Source organism: Eulemur rufifrons, chromosome 7 (genome assembly GCF_041146395.1).
Source record: "Eulemur rufifrons isolate Redbay chromosome 7, OSU_ERuf_1, whole genome shotgun sequence".
In the NCBI taxonomy this organism is placed as follows: domain Eukaryota; kingdom Metazoa; phylum Chordata; class Mammalia; order Primates; family Lemuridae; genus Eulemur; species Eulemur rufifrons.
The window spans coordinates 163380207-163399689 of record NC_090989.1 but is presented as its reverse complement, the minus strand read 5'-3'; the positions used below and the strand labels follow the sequence as shown (position 1 = coordinate 163399689).

Genomic DNA, 19483 nt, shown 5'->3' with positions numbered 1-19483 from the left:
TAGCTACAGATGGCGATTTAAATTAAAATTTAAAGTTTAATTTAATTGTTAAGTATAACATTAAAATGAAATGCAATTAAAATTCAGTTCTTGGGTCACATTTCAAGTGCTCAGTATCCACATACAGCTTGTGGCTACTATATTGGACAGCATAGGATATAGGACATTTCCATCACTGCAGAAAGTTCCATTAGACAGTACTGCTCTATTGGCAATGATCTGTATTCACTGAAGCATTATGGATCTAGGGATATCAATGATATCGAAAATCTAAAATACTATCCCTCTCGATTTGAATTATTCTTTTTTTTTCTTTATAAACTAAATGGAAACAGATGAGATTCTGAGTATTTTTTCAGGGATAACCTTTGTGTTTTTTCCCCATATAGAAACATTAATGGCTTTGCAATCTCTGTACACTGTGGCATAGTATTTGAGGTTTCAGTCTCATGGAGGAGCATTTAATCATCAACAAGAGATTTGTGACACTTATTTTAGCTGTGGTTATTTCAGCAATTTCTACTTTCTTTTAAGTGACCATGGCAAAGATGGCAGTGATGATGATGATGTTGTTAATGAGAGGTAATGGGGCCAATGTCTGATTCCTCATGACAAAAGACAAGTGATTAGCAAAGGTATGTTTTTAATATCTACACATGTAAAGAAAATGCAAGGAAGTTTTAGGGTCCTTTGGGAAGAATGACAATATATAAATGTGAAACTGTTACAAAATTGCCAGAACATCTGTTTTGTTTCTACAGTTTTCTCTTTTCTTGGACATGCTTAAATATGTATTTTTTCACATATATAAAGAATGAAGTTTCAATATGTAGAAATCTTGTGTTCAAGCTGATACTTTTATAGATCCTCTTGGATTATTTTGTCTACTAATTTAAACATTAGGCAAAACATATAACATTCTGTGCTGTCTAAACATAGCTTGAAAAATGACATTGGGATGAAAAAAGTTGCAAATCCTAAATACACTTAAATATTTAAAATATTTCTCCAGTGGTTTGTTTTTATGTTTCGGGGTTTCTTTATTGTTAGCAATTATGTTTTGGAAAATTCATACAGTTAGAACAGAAAGGGAAAAAGAAATGATAATAAGATAACTAATTCTTAGACTCTTGCACCAATAATGCTTAGATTGTGATGGGGAAGAAAAATATAGAGCTCAAATGTGGAAATGGAGATGAATGGGTACATGAAATGTGGGAAAGGAGAAATTTTAAATGTGGAATGAATGAAGATCTAGGTTCTAAATGTTGACACTGGTGTTAATGAGACACTATTTAAATCACATAGCACATTATGGTTGCAAAGATGGTTATGCCGGATTGAAAGTTTTTTGTTTGAAACCCTGGATTTGTGAATGTATTTCTTCTACTGTTATTGTTTTAAAGATGCCCAAGCCTCTTCTGTCCTTGGAAGTTGACTTTATTAGGAGAAAAGTTTAAGGAGAGGCAAAGAACATTTCATCCCCCTTTATAGGCCTGGGAGGTTTGCTGATAAATGCTGAGCTATATTTGTATACAAATCACTCTCTTGAAAAAATCTGCTTTCTTGACACTCCAGCAATGTGGTTCATTGCTAATTTTTTTTTTTTTTTTTTTTTAATGAATTGCTGCTTTGTTTTTAAAGGCTGCCTAATTAACTTATAATATTCTGGAAACTACCAGAGTGACATTAAAATGTCTTTTGCTTCCTGTTTTGGAAACATTTGGAAATCACTTACTGCTGAGAGTTTTCACTTCCTTTTTTTTTTTTTTCCTGGTAGAATTTTCTGCATTTTTATTGTTGTAAATGATTTAGCCTATTCTTTAATTTTGAATGGATCACACAATCATCTTTATGTGTCCAGCTGTCTTTTGTTGGAAGAGACATGTCTTAAATTGTTCGCTGCTGAATCAGATTAAAATGACTTTAGTGTTATGCCATTAAAAAATCTTTTGTTTGTCTTTTGTGGAGGATTCATGCTCGTGAATTATAGCCCATTGCTCAGACACAGAATAAACTTTTTTCTTACTCTTCAGGAGGGGGTATGTTAGATTCTAAGCCAAAGTGAACAAAAGTCTGAGTCTATTTGTAATCATTCTCTTGGGGACTACTTTTCAAGTAATTCTGCTAATTTAAATTGGTGATTTCTTATGTTAGTTGGGATCAGGAGACTGCTTAAGAATTTTCCGCAGGCTGTTAACAGGAAAACAATGCTGTGTGCACAAACGTGTGTGCACACTCACACACACAATTTCGCAAACAATTTCAGGAGATTCATAGAAGCCTGGGAGTCCATCTGCAGACCCAGGTTAGGAAAGTCTGCTTTAGTTATTTCTGGAAAATTCTGTACATTCAAGTAGGAAATGTCTTTAAGTAGTGAGTTACCCTGGCACTGCCCCCTCCAACTTATCTCAACTCTTCACCCACCTACTCAAGCCAGAACCCTGGCATCCTCTTCAATCCCCCTCACTCTTTTGCCCCCATCAGTAAGTCTTGTTGCTCCTGCCTCAAAAATGCACCTCAAATTCTCTGCATCTCCAAGGCCACCACCATAGTGAAGGGTATCTTGAATCTTTTACCTAGTCTGTGATAAAGACATCCCCAGTGACCTTCAGCTTTCATTCTTGCTTTGCTTGAATCTTTTTTTCTTTTTTTTTTTTCCTACATAACATTTAAAGTAATCTTTTTAAAAGAAAACTTAAACTCTGTCATAAACCTCCCCTCTCCACTGCCTGAAATGCTTTGGTGACTTCCCTAGATAGAATAAACCCAGACTGCTGACCGAGGCTGTCGAGGGCCTGCACTCTTCTGGAGATCCAGCTCGACCAGGTGAACTGGGTCAAGTTCACTCCCAGCTTAGCTGGTTTGGTTTGGAATGTTCTTCCTGTTGTATCATTGCATCTTTGCTTTCTCATCTCGGCTCTTGTCTCTTTCACGATAGTTACTGTGTTTTGATCTGTTACTTGCCTTTGTTCACCCTCTAGATTGTACCATGTTTAGAAGAGAGGGGATGCATGTACCTGGCTGTGCTGTATCCACAGTGTCTTACATAATATTGTCAGGTAGCAGGCTCTTAAATAAATATTTATTGAATGAATATATGGAAAAATACAAAGTTCCCAAAAGTGTTTTGGTGTTGTCCTTTTCTCCAGTATTTGACTTGATGATCTTCCTTCAGTAATTTATTCAGAAGTTCATTCATTAAACACCTGTTGAATGCCTCTTACTGTGAGATACTTTCACATCATTTATTTTAGGTTGCTAGCTGAGGCAGGACTGATTTTTGGAGGGGGGGCATTGACTCAGATTCTGTAAGAATGCCAAATTAGCATGATTAAGGCTTCCATTTTTTTGAAATAAAAGATGTTTCTGTCAACATTAATATTTGTCACAGAAAATGTTTCATCATTGTTCTTAAACAGCATAGAACAATGTTAGCCTGAGATCTTTCCAAGCTTCATTGAATTAATGGTCCACAAGTTTTCCATTTAAAAGGGATGCACTACCTTTGGTGTGTGAAGGAAAGGACAATTTGCATTTATTTTTTTTCTCTGCTTTTAGTTGGGTCTGTTTTAGATTAGGAATTCAGCACTGACTTTTTTTTTTTTTTTCCTGTGAAATACATTTCCCTTAATTATTTACATTTAAGTAAGTTGAGTCTGGACTAGTTCACTGGTCTCTTAAGAACCCAAGTTTCTGGAACATTTTGAAAAAAAGTATTAATTAAAAAGAATTGTTTCCCGGATTAAACAATGAATAAGCCTACATGACATTTATTCTTTCACCAAATATTTATTATATAAAAGGCCAATTCTATACTAATCTCTATGTGTGGCATCAGGAATGCCACCTGAGCCTATCTGAAAAGGAGTATTTCCTTTCTTCTAAGGATGCTTTATCTGCTGAATGCTGCCCCCCCTTTTATCTCCCGCTTTCCTTTCTACACCTCATTTACTCTCTGTTTCTTTCTATTCATATTTATAGTTTGGCTGCTTTTTGCCTTCAGGTGGTATCTGAGCTGTGATGTTCAGTTTGCTCTATTGGCTTGGCCAACTATACCGAAGATCTGATGGAAACTGGAGTTTGTAGTGTCTCTTGAGTGGTATAAGCAAATCCAAAGTTGGAATATGTGCTTTTCAAGATGTGATGGAGCTTGGACTGGAAGAATCCCATCCATGTGGGAGTTCGGGCCCCATATTTCACTCTGGCCACCTGTGGAAGTAGGTGCTCAGGGTGCTCTCCTCTCACGTACTGGTAGAATGAAAATGTGCACCTGGGAAGGGTGCTGTTAAATTATTTATGTTGCATGTGGCTTTCTAGGAGATCCCCAATGAATTGCAGATTTCTAGCGCTGCTTTCTGATCTATACTAGACTAAAAAGCTTTTCACAGGGTTTTTGAAACGATTCTCATAGCAGAGCATATCTGTAGGTTAGAAAAAAATCCCTCATTGGGGTTATCCTTAAATATTTCTTTCTGCCACTGAGTGTACTTTATTTCTTCTATTGTAACATTCCTCCAACTCTCAAGAGCATTTTTACAATATTTTCATATTCATATTGTGGTGTTCCCATTCTCGTGTTTACACGTCATGGACACTTTTGAGTGACAGTTAATTTTCATTTTCATTACTCTCCTAACCAGAATTATCTAAATTCCAGGCACTTCTGTGTATCTCTAGGACAATAACAATAATAATAGATTTTCATAATGGATACTGAGAGACATCACAAGACCCAGAAATGACTTCCATATCATTAAGAAAGGGAGTTTTTGAAAAAGGTAATTTCATTGCTTTCTAATTGAAGAATGGCAGCTACTTGGTGTGCACGCTAATATTCTTCCCCATCGGGCTGCCCAAACTCAGCAATCCCTCCATTCTTCCCTCCTGATCCTTATCAGGGTCTCAGACTCCTCTTAGTCCTTCTCAGCAGCTACTAGGAGTTGGTTGGAGTTAGCAAAAGAGGTCAAACCTAGTTAATAACAAACTTGCCCTCGTCACTGTGACCATGAGGAACGGCCCCCTGCCACTCCCCGGAGCAGGGTCCTGACTGCCAGAGCAGCCTCATTGCAAAACATCGCTGCTTGTCTTGGTGAAGGCAGAAAGCTTTGGGGTCTTAGGCTGGCAGTTAAGAGCTCTAGCCTGGAAGTGACATGTATCATTTTTGCTCACAACTCCTTAGCCTGAATTCCTTGAGCTTCCCTCAACCACAAGAATCCGAAAGGCCTTGTCCTTCCATGTGCCCAGACGTGACAATAACATAAACTGTTTGGCAAATGGCACTACTGACTGCCGCGTCCCACATGATGCATTTTAATGCTCAGCTTCTCAGCGTATTTCAAGAATGCTCTCTTTCTTTGCCCATATAATTAATAGGACGTTTACTCAACTTTTTGTTTGAAAAGCAGAAAACTGCTTCAGGCATCTGTACATTCTACAACATGACATTGAGGCTTTCCAAAGAACATCTTTTGAAATATTTGTTCTATGCAATGTTCTGCAAATAATAATAATAAACTAAAGTAATATTTATTTTTTAGTTAGGAGAATTTGAAAATTGCATGCACAGTGTATCTTCCTTTTGGGAAGTCCCATTAGCAGATTAAATATCCTGATGAATACTGCAGTACATAGAGCTATTTCACTTCATTTCACCCAGTGTTTCTCAATCTTCTTTGACCACATGATCATTAGTCTGTATACTGTCTAATAACATCTCATGGAGCCAGTGTTCTGCTATCCCATGGTAGTAAACAATATAGTAGATATGTGGAGACGTTTATAACCTTGGGGAGCAGTGAAACGGCGCGGGCAGCTTTAACACGTGGCCTTAGCCAGGATTTTCACTTAATAGCTATGTGACCTTGGACATGTAGTTTAACTTTTTTGGCCTCAGCTTCTGAATCTGGAAATTGGGGGGTAATATTATCTACCTTAAGGGTTATTGATTATCACTACAACATAATAGGCCACAAAGAAACGTTGCATATTTTTTCCTTCCCCTACTGATATTGTTTACTTCGTCCTTACGTATTTAGTTTAATAGAAATATAAATTTTTCCAGATATAATGCTCTTATCTCAATCAATGTAGAATTCTTTTGCCTTGAAAAATTCATAGAGAAATGTATAACATTCATCCAAAGAATCTGTACTGGAATGCTACCAGGCTGCAGGCTCCCCTTTCATTTTAGCTTCTTTGAAAGCCACCTGTTTACCTCTCTCTCTGAATGTGATGCTTACCTTTGAGCATCCAGATCAGCTCAGAAGTTTCGTAGGGCAGCTCAAGGCTTGCTGCCTAGAGAAGGGTAACTGGCTTCCCTTCCTCCAGATGATCAAGGACTCATCATAGCTCTGGTCCAAAGCATATCCCACCCAAGACACAACACGAGATAGGGGATATTTGTGATATGCTTGCCTTGAGATCCAGCTATGAGCAGAGTACTACCATTATCTTAATCACACTGTTCTGGAATTTATCATAGTCTGGAAATCACATTTGCTTAAAATTACATCCATGTCATTTATGCTTCTGGTTGATGAATATCTCATGAACTCTTCATTCAGTTACTGAAATGAATATGTTAATATCCAGTGAAAAAAGATGTGGCCCAAACTGGCAAGATACTTCTTCAGAATTGTATTTCTTAATCTGAGGGGTAGTATTTCTACCTTTCTGGTATGTAAATTCACTGAAGTGCTTACATTGCAAATAGTAGATTACTTTTTGAGATGCCACCTACTTTGATTCAAAGCTCTACAAACTGTGCTATTTAAATCAGATAAATTGAATCTTAAAAAGTAGTTCACAGTCCATTCTGTTGTTGCTTTGTGAAGTGACACTAAGGATTATTTTAAATATTTACAAGGACTTGGAGTATTTGTTAGACAAATAATGAATTATACAGGGTCTGCAATGCAAGCTGGAATGTTCCTTGCTTACTGTTAAACCACATACAGATCTGCAGTAGAGATGCATACAGAATATTCTTTTTTATTAGTTCAGAAGAGTGATGAATTTTGTGTCATGTTATTTGATACTGCATTACTCCATATTCATATATATATAAATGCTAATAAGCCTCATCAAAATTAATAATATTTTGATGATTTGATTTATTTTGGTGACTTTTATATTCCGAATCCCCAGAATAGATCAGATATAGAAAAATAAAAGGGGGCAAGTCTGAGCAACTCTGAGAATGATATTCTGCCGTCATCTTTAATTAATCATCTGAATCAGTACATTTCCATTTCTCTGTCACAATTCTATATTTAAATGTTTCATTTTTGTCATGGAACTCCTCCTAAAATTATTTTTTAATCATCAATTATTATCCTTGATGAGCAAATTTTGAACTTATCAAATTTATTTTGAATAAAAATGTAACAACATAAGGAAAATTTGATGTCCTTGGGCAGATTCTCGCTTTTGCAGCCTTTCACTTTGTTCTTGCGTCCACCAGGCCTTTGCAATTGTTTTTGTGGTTCCTGAGGCAGTGGGAGAGTGACATATGAGTCTTGTATTACTTGCCCTCTCTCTTTGGTGGTGACTGCTCACAGCTTGGTATTGCCAAGGATTCTGGTACTTTCTGGCTCCAAGAGAGAATTCTGTGCTTGATTATTGATTTCTACCATAAGTATAGCATTGGAAAATAGTGGCAGAGGTGTGATGTTTTGCCATCTCATGTGTAATGTAAGGAGCTTTAGTTTGGGAAGCTGAACAGCTGGGTTTCAATCCCATTTGTGCTCCTAACTAACTGTGTGACTTTGAGAAAATAATTTAACCTCTCTAACCCCAATTATATTTCTTTATCCAACAAGGAAGGTATTGGAGTAGATATAATTTAAGATCCATCCTTACTCTAAAATGCCATGGCAGTATATACTCGCTAGGACATCCTAGATACCTTGGGCACCTGTTTATTTTTACAGAATCCCCAGAACTTCTTTTCAGAGTTACCAAGTAGGGTAGATTGTTATAATATCAACTCCAATACATCATGCCTTCCAGTGTCCATACCCCTTTTCAATGTGATCTTTCTACTCCTCCTGTTACACAGTGGAATTTATTTCTCTACCTTGAATCTGGATTGGCTTGTATTTCCTTTCACCAAGGGTATATGGAAGAACTTAAGTCTTAAGAGACCTTAGAGATTCCATATCTGGATTCAGATGAAAGAGCATATAGAGTGAGGGGCCCAACAGACCCAGTTCAGCACATATCCCAGCCCGCCTTCCATCTGAAAGTAGTTGTATGAGTGAGTCTAGAGACCCACAGCAAAAAATATCTGTAGACTTATTAAAAAAACACAGCAATGTTGTTTTAAGCCACTATGTTTTTGGGTACTTTAATCATACAGCAGTTGATAACTAATACAGGAATTGGAAGTCGGGGGATCTCCTGGGTCTGAAAGGTCTGAGATGGTCTCTGATGATTGGTGCTGGCGATCAGCTGTGGCCCCTTAGTCCTCCTCCATGTTCTCCAGAAAGCTATCTGGGCTTTTCCATAGCATGTTGGTCTTAGGAGTCTAAGAGGGCAAAAATCAGAAGTTGCAAGGTCACTTAAGGCTTACGCTTGGAAAGTCACACAGCAACACTGCTATAGTCTGGATATTTGATCCTCCAAATCTCATGTTGAAATTTGATCCCTAATGTTGGAGGTGGGGCCTAATGGCAGGTGTGTGGCTCATGATGGTTTAGTGCCGCCCTTATAGTAATGAGTGAGTTCCCTTCTCACTCTGTTAATTCCTGCGAGAACTGGCTGTTACAAAGAAGCTGGCAGCACCCTCCCCTTTCTCTTGCCTAGTCTCTTGCTATGTGATCTCTGCACACTGGCTCCCCTTCCCCTTCACCATGAGTGGAAGCAACTTGAGGCTCTCACCAGATGGAGATGCCAGCACCATGCTCTTGTACAGCCTGCAAAACTGGGAGCCACATAAACCTCTTTTCTTTATAAATTACCCAGCCTCAGGTATTCCTTTATAGCAGCACAAAAACAAATGAAGACAAACACGTATACCATATTCCACTGATCAAAACAAGTCTCAGGGCCAGCCCAAATTCAAGGGGAAGAGAAGTAAACTCCAACTCTTGATGGAAATAAGGACAAAGTCACATTACAAAGGGGTGTGTAGGATGGGAGAGAGTCTTGTGGTCATATCTGCAAATAACAAACCACACCAGCTTTAGGCATTTGACTAATACAAAGATTCCATTCAATTTCTTTCATTATGCATGTTCTCAGCAGTGTGTCAGCAAGAACTCAGCATATGACTTGGCGTGTTGTCACAACACTTTAATGTGGCAAAACACCTAAAGTGTTCACGTCCAAAGGGACAGAGATAGTCATTTCTGGGCTAGTGATGAGCATGGAGAGGAAGAGGGAAAGAAGAATCAGTTCCAAATTTCTGGTGATCTCTTGTGCTATAAATCACATTGTGAGAAAGTCAATGATCCTTGATAATTAGACTGTCCAACAAGCAAACGGCTTCAGTGTGTCTGATAACCTGACCCATTGATATTGAAGGCAATCTCTAATCATCCTCAGGAGTGTGGCAACTGGGCCAAAGTCACCATGAAGCAACCCAAAGTCAAGGGTGGAGAAGGGCCAAAACTCAGGCTCAGCATCCCTCTTCCTTTCCTCCAGCTCAACCCCTAGTCCAAGATGCTTCTCTCACCTTGGTCCTCAGACTCAGTTTTCTGTTAGGTGAGGCCGTACTCACTACCCAGCACTGAGGCCTCTTTCCATCAGGTGATTGTATTCTGCTTTCTTCATCCAAGGCTTGGTGTTTCTCAGGCCTTCCCCAGGTTTACCTAGTATCTTCATATTTCATGAAACCTGTGGTTCTCTTCCATGAATAGAGAGGGACTCTGGGAATGCAGGGCACATTTTTTTTTTTTTTTTCTAAGCCTCAGCACCTGATGTTCCCAGGCTGTCTGCCATCCAAGTACTAACCAGGCCCAACCCTGCTTAGCTTCCAAGATAAGATGAGATCAGGCACCTTCATGGTGTTACGGCTGTAAATGGGGTACACTTTAATAAGAGGCTAGGCAGAGAGGGAGTCATGAAAGCTATTGAAAACACACCACAGCACTATCATTAATAACATGGACTTTGGAATCAGACACACTTGTATTGAATTCTAGTTTTAATCTCATTTTGGGTGTGCTGTCTTGCAAGTTTCTTATTTTCTGTAAGCTGCAGTTTCCTCATGGCCAAAATGGGAATCATGACAGTACCTTATGGATTTGTGGAAAGATTAAATAAGAGTACATATATAAATGGTAAATTTGGCCAAGGGAAGAATGCCTGAAAACCCTCTTTGAAGCTAACCTTAAGTTGCTAGATCGTTTTCAAGGACAGATTTTGGTCCAAATTTGGAGAAATGGTTCTACTTTAGAAAATAGAAATACAAGATAAAACAAAAAAATTTGCCTAACACCCCGAGGCAGAGTTAGATTCAGGCTCCTCTGTGCTCCCACAACATCCTATGCTGATTTCCATCCGTAGCGCTCGTCTGTAATGATGTGTTTGCACTGCATGACAGTTGGAGACAGTGGGGTGTGAACTCTTCAAGGTCAGCTACTCTGTCCTATTCATCTTGGCATCATGGGTCCCAGCACAAACCCTGGACTGAGAGGAGGTTCTAGTGGGATGGATAAGTGAGTAGGTTGCCAGCCCAACCGACTGGTTGAATGACTCCCCCATTTTTAAAGTGCAGTTTAAATCCTACCTACTACAAGAAGTCATCTTTGATTTTCATCTACTATGACAAATCTCTTTGTCAACTATATGACCTAAATTAGAACTACTGCCCTTTTCTTCCTTTAAAAAATATTATTACCAAATGGGTCTCTCTACTGTAGATTACAGGGAGAGGTAAGATTCCATCTTGGTAACCCCTTTTACAGGTCTTCACACTTGATGAGTATCGGATAAATATGTGGTAAACCCAATTCAGTAAGTTTAGTTCTTTGAGGATTATCACGCATGTTGACCAAAACATCTTAGCAGAGGTGTTAATCCCAAGCAAACAGGACCCAGATGAAAATATGTCCTCATAACTTATGTATAATATGGGATTTATCCATTAACAAGGCCTAAGAGTCTACAAATTAAATTATATTGCATCTGTGGTATTATCTTAAAACAATTGGCATATAAACAATGGCACTAGAATTACAAGAGCTGTCTGCTGTTCTTCAAAATTCATTTGCTTTCCCTGAGTTGTTTTTTATCTGGAGCAATATGTACCATGTGACACCCACCATCTTCAGACTGAATACAGTGTTTTCTTCCGAGGCTTATGCATGTATTTTGAGCAAATACTTTTATTCTCAGATGAATTTGTGAATAGCACACTGTTTTTGTGCTTTTGTATGTTTGCAGATCATATTCTTTGTTTTTCCAATTAGAGATGGCAGAAACTCCTTTAGTTGCATTGAAAAGAAATACCCATGATTTATGTGTGTGATGTCAGCACCACAACACTTTTTCTGATGGTTGTGTTTAATCCTTAACAGCATCGAAAATGCTATACAGGGTCATTAAAATGATCTACTCAGCTCAGGTATTTTCCTTAGACAGTGGAAAATTTAAAGATAATATGATGGTCTTTTTCCAGTATGCTATTTTAAGATAGCATTATAGTCCCCAACTTATGGAAAAAGGAATAGAACCCCAAATATTTCCAATTTCCCTTAGTTATTTCTGTCTAATGTTATCCCTTTAAATCAGGGATTGGCACTCTAAGCCTGATGGGCCAAATCTGGTCTGCCCCCTTTTTTGTAAGTGAGGTTTACTGGACTATTGCCAAATCTATTAGTTTTTGTGTTGTCTATGGCTACTTAGGCATACGATTCATAAAACCTAAAATATTTACCATCTGGTCCTTTACAGAAAAAGTTTGCTGATCTGCTTTAAGTCTCTCGTGAACCTGTTCGTATTTTCAGCTAGTGATAGGATAATCTATTCCGCTCAGAAGTTACCCAGGGTTATCCTGGAACCTGTGCTTGCTAAGGTGCCCCAGGTTCCCACCAGATTGGGTGCCCCCTCTACTTGGCTAGACCCCTCTATGCTTACATCTGTTTTCCTCCTTATGCTGAAATGATCTGTTTCATTCCTGTCTTTTGACTGGAAGGAAGGACAGGAGCAACTTCTTACTCTCCTGTTATTTCCAAAGCCTAATGGTATCCACAATTAACTGGTGCTCAATGTTCATTACATGAATAAATAAACTACATTTCTTAGTATTAATATTTTTCTTAGTCATACTATAAAGCAGAATTTATGGCCCGAGCATGGTGGCTCATGCCTGTAATCCCAGCACTTAGGGAGGCCGAGGCAGAAGGATGACTTGAGGCCAGGCGTTTGAGACTAGCTTGGGCAACATAGCAAGACCCCATCTGTAAAAAAAAAAAAAAAAAAAAAAAAAAAAATTAACTGAATGTGGCAGTGCACACCTCTGGTCCCAGCTACTCAGGAGGCTGAGGCAGGAAGAGGGCTTGAGCCCAGGAGTTTGAGGCTGTGGTGAGCTATAATTGTGCCACTGCACTCTCCAGCTTGGGTGACAGAGTGAGATTCTGTCTGTAAGGGGAAAAAAAGCATTTATAAAATTTATAGAGATACAATTTAGCCAAGACTCTGAATAATCTAGGAACCACTTATTTTTCATTATGTTATAAAAGGGTGTTTTAAAAAGGATTTCTACCTTCATAATTGTACTTACACCCAACATTAGTTCTGACTATGCCAGATACTAAGGGTAAACCTCTTTAAATTGGAAAAAACAAATCTCATAGGTGATCCCAATCTTGTATAGATGATTGAAAATTAAATTACTGTCATCTCCACTTTTTCAGTGTCAGTACTGAGAGATGGCTGATCTGAAGGTCTGTTTATGATTTATTAACTCATTCCAGAAATACTTATTAAGTATCTTTGATATCCTAGGCAGTGGTGAAATGGCAGTATACAAGACAGAAGTCTTTGTTGTTGTGGAGCAACATTCTAATTTGAGTAGGTAGTAAGTAACCAGCCAAGAAAACAAGCAGCTGGTGGAAAGGGATATGGAAAGGATTGAAATAGCGTGATGTGAGAGAGAGTAACCAGATAGTAAATTAAACTGGGGGTCATAGACTGCTCCTTCGAGGGAAAGGTATTTGAATTGGAATCTGAATGATAAGGAAAATGCAGCCGTGTGAAGACCACGGGGAATTGAATTCTAGGCAGAGAAAACAGCTAGGAAAAAGAGCCCAAACCTGGGAAGAAGCTTAGTGTGCTTGTGGAAAAGCAAGAAGGCAAATGGCTATGGTGTGCAAGGGGAGGGGTGGGCAAAGAGGAGGTTTGGGAGGGAGGGAGGGAGCCGTCAGGATGTAGCCTGTGCTGAGGTAAAGGCAGAGGCTCTTTTTTGCTTTGATTTTAAAGGAACTGAGAGAAAATGATTGATCTGGCTTTTTGAGACTCACCTGGCTCCCAGAATGGCCCAGGGAAGGTAGGGTGTTAGGTGGAGACTCAGCCGCTGGCAAGCTCAACCCCTCACACAGCACCCCGGAGCTCCGGAGCCCGGCCCTGTGTAACCCCAGGTAGAGTCCTGTGGGGCCTCCCTGTGTGGTCACTTCCAGGCTGAGATCCCTGTTTCGCCATCCTCTGGGTCCCAACAGAACAGAGATAGTGATCACCCACATGAACACATGACAAGGAAGCACCCTTTAAAGTTCTTTTTATTTCATCTTGTTGTCAGTTGCATATAAATTTGTGTATTATATGCAATTAAGATGACTTCTTAAAGGGTTGGATTGCAGGGAATATATATGTAAGAACAATGTTGCACAAATGGCTGGTAAAAAATATTTACCTAAATGAGAATTATGAAGCCTTTTTTGTGACATGTTGTATTACTATTCCTAATGGTCAGTAAAAGTAATAAATGCATATATTATATGATCCTGTGGTTGCATGTACGAAGGACAAAACGTCTGACAGATTCTGCCATGTTGATTTAATTCCCCAAACATTTTGACTCATTAAAGATTGGGTCATGCCAGTCCTTAACATCAGACAATTTAATTTTTTAAAGTTCTCATCAACATTCCATATTATAAAATTTACCATTTTAACTCTATTTTTATTTCTCCTTCTTCTTTTTTTTTTTTTTTTGGTAAAGACAGGGTCTCACTCTATTACCCAGGCTGGAGTGCAGCTGCACAATCACAGCTCACTACAGCTTCGAATTCCTGGGCTCAGGAGATCCTCCTGCCTCAGCCTCCCAAAGCACTGGGATTACCGGCATGCACCACCCACCATTCCCGGCCCCAGCATCAGATAATTAAAAAAAACTGACAAATAATATGCTCTATGGCATTGAAAAGAATTTTGAGTGGCTTGATACTACTAAATTTATATGAGATACAAAAGTAGTCAGACTCATTTCACCAGTTTTTACAGTAAGCAATTGCTCACCTGACATGTCTTCCTTCCCCACCTAGTTGTGTGCATACACAGCCTAACACAGCAATTATGGATATTGTTGGAAGCCTGCGTGTTTGTCATCTTGCTGTGGTTTGGTGAAGTCAGGGCCTAAGGGAGGGTGTAAATTAAAGCAGGGAGGAGAAATACGGGGAAAGGTCCCTTTTAACAAAGAAAAAGCAACTCAGTGGGGGTGGAGGCTGGCAATCTGCTAAAAGGAAATGAAAGGAAATTCTTCATGTCTAAATGGTTCATTGACCCATGATAATAAAGCAGCCCTGCCAAAGAAGGATAATTATCTTTTTAAGTATCAGATGCCCTATGGGTGAAGGCCTCCCTTCTCTCTTGAAAAATGAACTCAGATTAAACAAATGCCCCTTTTCCTAGTTTACCATTGACATGTATTTTCTGATTATGAGCAAAATTAATCAGTTTTCCGTTTTCTTTTTTCCCTCCCTCTTATGGAAATCAGGCCCGCCCAGCTGAGCTCAGTGCATGTCCCCTGGGGCCCTGAGTTCTACCAGTAGCGCCTGGGCCTACTGTTCTGGGAAGACTAGCAGTTGCAGAATTGTGGTTTTATTATGCCCTTTAGCTGCTTAGCTCCTGGCAGAAGCATGCTGTCTTAAAACACCAAGAAGAAAGGAAAAATGAAAGAAACAGAAAAAAGTACACAAGTGCTTGTTTCTCTTGCTAGTATCTGAAAACTAAACAAATATTAATATAGGTTGTGTGGTGTATGCACATATACATGTACACATATATGCATACACATGTGTAGATGTACATATAAGATGAGTTTAAATATAAAAAAGAACTGAAATGTAATTGATGGTGTCACAGTGAATATTAATTTGCTACCCGTACGTTATCAAATTTAAAACCTTTTTCTCTAGACCTTGTTTGCTCACATCAGTAATATAAATATGTTGCCTTGTCAAACTTGTAGAATGCATTAAGCAGGTTTTGTTTTTATTAATATAAATAGAAACCCTTTTCCTTAATGATTTGCCTTCAAATGTCTTCTTGGATTCTAAGTAATCTGAAGAACCCTTGTCATAAATTGCTTAGCCACATGGCATATTTCTTAGTTATAGGGGAAGTTCATTTTCAGAATGTCTGCACTCCTTTTAAAAATAAAATAAACATCTACTGTTGTATATTCATTACACATTTCTCTTATTTCTCTAAAGAGGCTTTTAAATTAAAATTTTAATCATGATGTTCTACCTAGACAAACTAACTGAATGTCCCAGTTGCTTCTCCAACCTGGTGCCTTTGGCCACTAGAGAGGACAGAGCTTTAGAATAGGGGTCAGAAAATAATGTCCCGAACAGGTCTTGCCCCCTAGCATCATTATCTCAGCAAGCACTGAGTCCCTCTGTACACTAATGTCCCTTTCTCTTAAAAGAGATTATTCTGCACACAACAGCTTCCCCTTCGAATTGTAATTAACTATGTTTATAATCTTTCTTCGAACTCTTTGGAGTTCAGTGCTTGGTAAATATTTGTTTCTTCATTCCTTAATCTTTGAGAGGTGAGGCCCTGGTCCAAGGGGATTCAATACTAGGGGTACAAACTGCTCGGTGAGAATACTACCCGAAGCAAGCAGAGTGTGCCTTAACAGATCTTGCCGTAGATGTCCTTGTGTGCCCACTGTGGCCAGTGAAGTGTTTTTGGGACCCCGTGTCCTGATGAAGTAGCTGATTTGTTTCTGGCAACCCAGAGAGTGGGGACAGTGGTGGAGAAATATTTCCAGGGGACCTTTCTTACCTTCTCCATGCAGGTGAGTGTACAGATTACTCAGAGATGACATTTTTTCCTTTCAAATGCTAGCATGGGGCTCTCTCCTTCTGACTGGGAAGGCAGCTGGTGTTGTTCATATCTCATATAGTAGCCATAAAAAGTGTCACTACTCCATGGCTGCCCTACTGTCCCGTGGTCCAAGGTGAACTGTGGATTACCGTCTGAGACAATTCTTCTGAAGCTTATTTATAAAGCAGGTGGGAGTAACGGATAAGATTTAATGGGCATTAAGATATTTCAGATCTTTTACTGGAACTGGGGCTGGACAAGTCATTTTCATTCCATGGTAAAAAGTTTCTGAGCACTGCATGGGGTAAGTCCTGCTCTAATTCCAGGGGAGCAGTTATATGCAACTTAGGCTGGGCCTTGTCCTCATAGGACCTACCTTTTCTCTACCTTTAATTCAAGCTGCAGTGATTGATCACGGGTTGTTTAAAAGCTAGATTGATTGGTTGGGTGTGGTCCTCTCTTCAGCAAAGAAATCAGATCCCTAGTCTCTGGCGCTCTTTAGGCAGAGGGTGAGCCAGCCCCACACATGGTCAGGCTGGGAGAAGGAGATCCATGGTGAGTTGTCAGCTGGGAATTTTGTAAATCAGTAGTAAAATACCACAAGCCCCTTCAGCTTACCTGTGGAAAGGGCTGGGGCTATCCATACATAAATAAAGTCCTTTGTGGCTCTGAAATTTGATGACTCTGCAATTGCTTTTGAGAAAAAAATTGATTGTTTCAAAATGTGGGGACTCTGTGCCCGGCCCATTAGGTAAACTGATGCTTATTGTGCTCACCGTCCTCCCTCCCTTCTTAGCTCCCCACCAGAGACTTTCAAAAGGACCTGATAAAGCCAGTGCTTTCAGTTTACAAAGGCTCTGGTTAAAAATGCTCATTTTCTTCTCAAAAAAATAATTCTTTTGTTGCCACGTGTGTGTTGAGAGTATCTAAACTTCATCCCAAATACCCTGTGTGTGTGTGTGTGTGTGTGTGTGTGTATGTGTGTTGTATGTCAAACTACTTGAGTCACCTTCAGGCAGGTAGTTGAGCTTAGAGTGGGTTTATCAAGCTTATTTTGCAATCTGTGTTTCCAGAGAGACCAAATGAAGGCAAGTGTCAGCGTTATGAAACACAAGAAGAAAATCCACGTTTATAGGGAATGACCAGTGCATGATTCACTAGAAAGTAAATCCATAAATATAGCAACTGACTTGTGTATAGCACTTAGAGTACTTTCATATATGTAGTTTTATCAAACTTCTTTTACTATAACTCACAGTAAGATAAATATTTATTTCACAGTCACGTATATCACCCCCCATACACACATATACATACACCTATATAGAAAAAGGAAACCAGAGTTTTACAAAGCAATGTTTACCCATTCTGTGCATTCTGATAGTTTTAGATTCTATTATGATCTGATTTCTTTTGTTTTTAATGCTGGTTGCAATCCATGAAGTTGACTTTGTGCCCCACTAATGGGTTGTGACTCTAAGATTAATCCTTCCCACAGCACGGCAGTAATTCCTACCCCATTTGTCAGGCTCGGGGAAGTAGACAGACCGGGCCAAGATGGCAGAGTTTGAATTCCATTTTGGAATTTCTGATTGTAAAGATGTTGCTTGTTTTGCCATCTCAAACTGGCTGAGCACCTGCTTTGGCTTTGTATTATGGCTGTGACTAGGTGAGTTTGCTCATTTTCAGCTAAGTCAGTAGTTTTGTTGGGCTTCAGAAGCAGAGAGAGGGAACCAGGGTGAGAAAAGGGCCCAGCTGTGATGAACATTCCCATTTTTCTCCCACAAGGTCAGAATAGCCTGAGCGGACTCTTCCCACGTGCGACACCCCATATTCTTGCATAATGGAACATGTTCATAGCAAATTTGTTCCGTACAGACTTAAAATAATCAGACATTAATTCTGATTTAAAGATAACCAAAAGGTGTGATACTTCACCTCCTCCAACATTCGCAGCCTTCCTCTAATGCAATTAAAACCATGGCCAAGAGCAAAGAGCATGAAAAATAGCAAGGGGGTTGGCTTACTGGATAATTTATATCATTTTTATACCTCACTTCTCACTTACTTTCAGGTGGAAATGGAGAACTGCGTGGTCCCACACATTTGAAGCGAATGGTCCCCATGGGAATACTATAAATTAACACACAATGAAATTGGATCTAAATTATTAATGGGTGATATTTCTGAATAAGCAGGAGATACTATCTATCTGTTCTCACCTCTGTTGGTTTTTTTCTCTACTTCTAGGATGGCCCCGAAGCTGGACAGACTGTGAAGGTGAGTGCTTATTATGTGCATACAAATTAATAAGGGATGATTATGAGAGCTAATAAAAAATCACAACGAGTCATTTGCAGCACATTGCTGTTTCATTACGTTGTCTTCGAGGTCAGAGAGACCCTCCGTGTTAGAACCATAAATCCTGACATTATAAACTGTGCCAAACAATATGCTTCCCATTAGTTTACAAGACATTTACCTTTAGCAGTAAAATTATTACTGTGCAAATGCTAAAACAGAAACTAAATCAAGGAGTCCTAAAAAAGAACCTGAAGTCAAAGGGTTTCATGTGAAGTAGTGTCTAGAGAGCAGCACCTAAGCTCTGTGAGGATTTTTGTGGGCGCACATGTAAGCCTGGTGTGTCTTTGACACACCTCGGTTCTTACATCTTCTCGTCTACTTTTGTCTCATTATTCTTGAGGGAAGAGATAACCACTGTGGTAGCCCCGAGGTGTGTCCCTCCCTCGGGCCCTGTGCTTGTCACTGCTCTCCTGCTCTCCACCCCCACACCTACTCTTTTCCTCCCTATGTACTTAATACCAAAGTTCAAACCTAATGGAGTCAGTGGAGCTCAAAAATGGGTTTTTAAGTACGCCAGAAAAAGAAAGGAGGATTTATTAGGATAGTCTCTGCTTCCTTAGTAAAAGGAAAAGAAAAGAATAAAATCCTGGCTGATTCAGAAGCTGGGTTTCAGCCCCTTTCATACAAATGCAAATTCCTATGTGATTAGATCCTTGCCAAAGTCATAGAAAAGGCTCTATTTTTGGTGCTGGAAATCTGAAACAAGTCAGGCTGGGGTGCTAATGTCATATTTTGTGATATAAAGCCATAAATAAAGTTTCATGGCTCTGAGATTAGCTGTGAGTGGATAAGGTAATGCTTGGCATCAAACAATGCCAAATAAACATAGTTCCTTGTC

General features: G+C 39.2%; 1 protein-coding gene across 1 annotated transcript in view; it reads left to right on the top strand.

Moving 5' to 3' along the window:
• The first annotated feature begins 539 nt into the window (after positions 1 to 539).
• FHIT (fragile histidine triad diadenosine triphosphatase) overlaps positions 540 to 19483 on the top strand; it is a 106499-nt gene continuing 87555 nt past the window's right edge. The window contains 4 exon segments of the mRNA XM_069472051.1: positions 540 to 582; positions 16106 to 16149; positions 16151 to 16252; positions 18532 to 18561. Of these exon segments, the coding sequence (XP_069328152.1) occupies positions 540 to 582; positions 16106 to 16149; positions 16151 to 16252; positions 18532 to 18561 (219 nt within the window).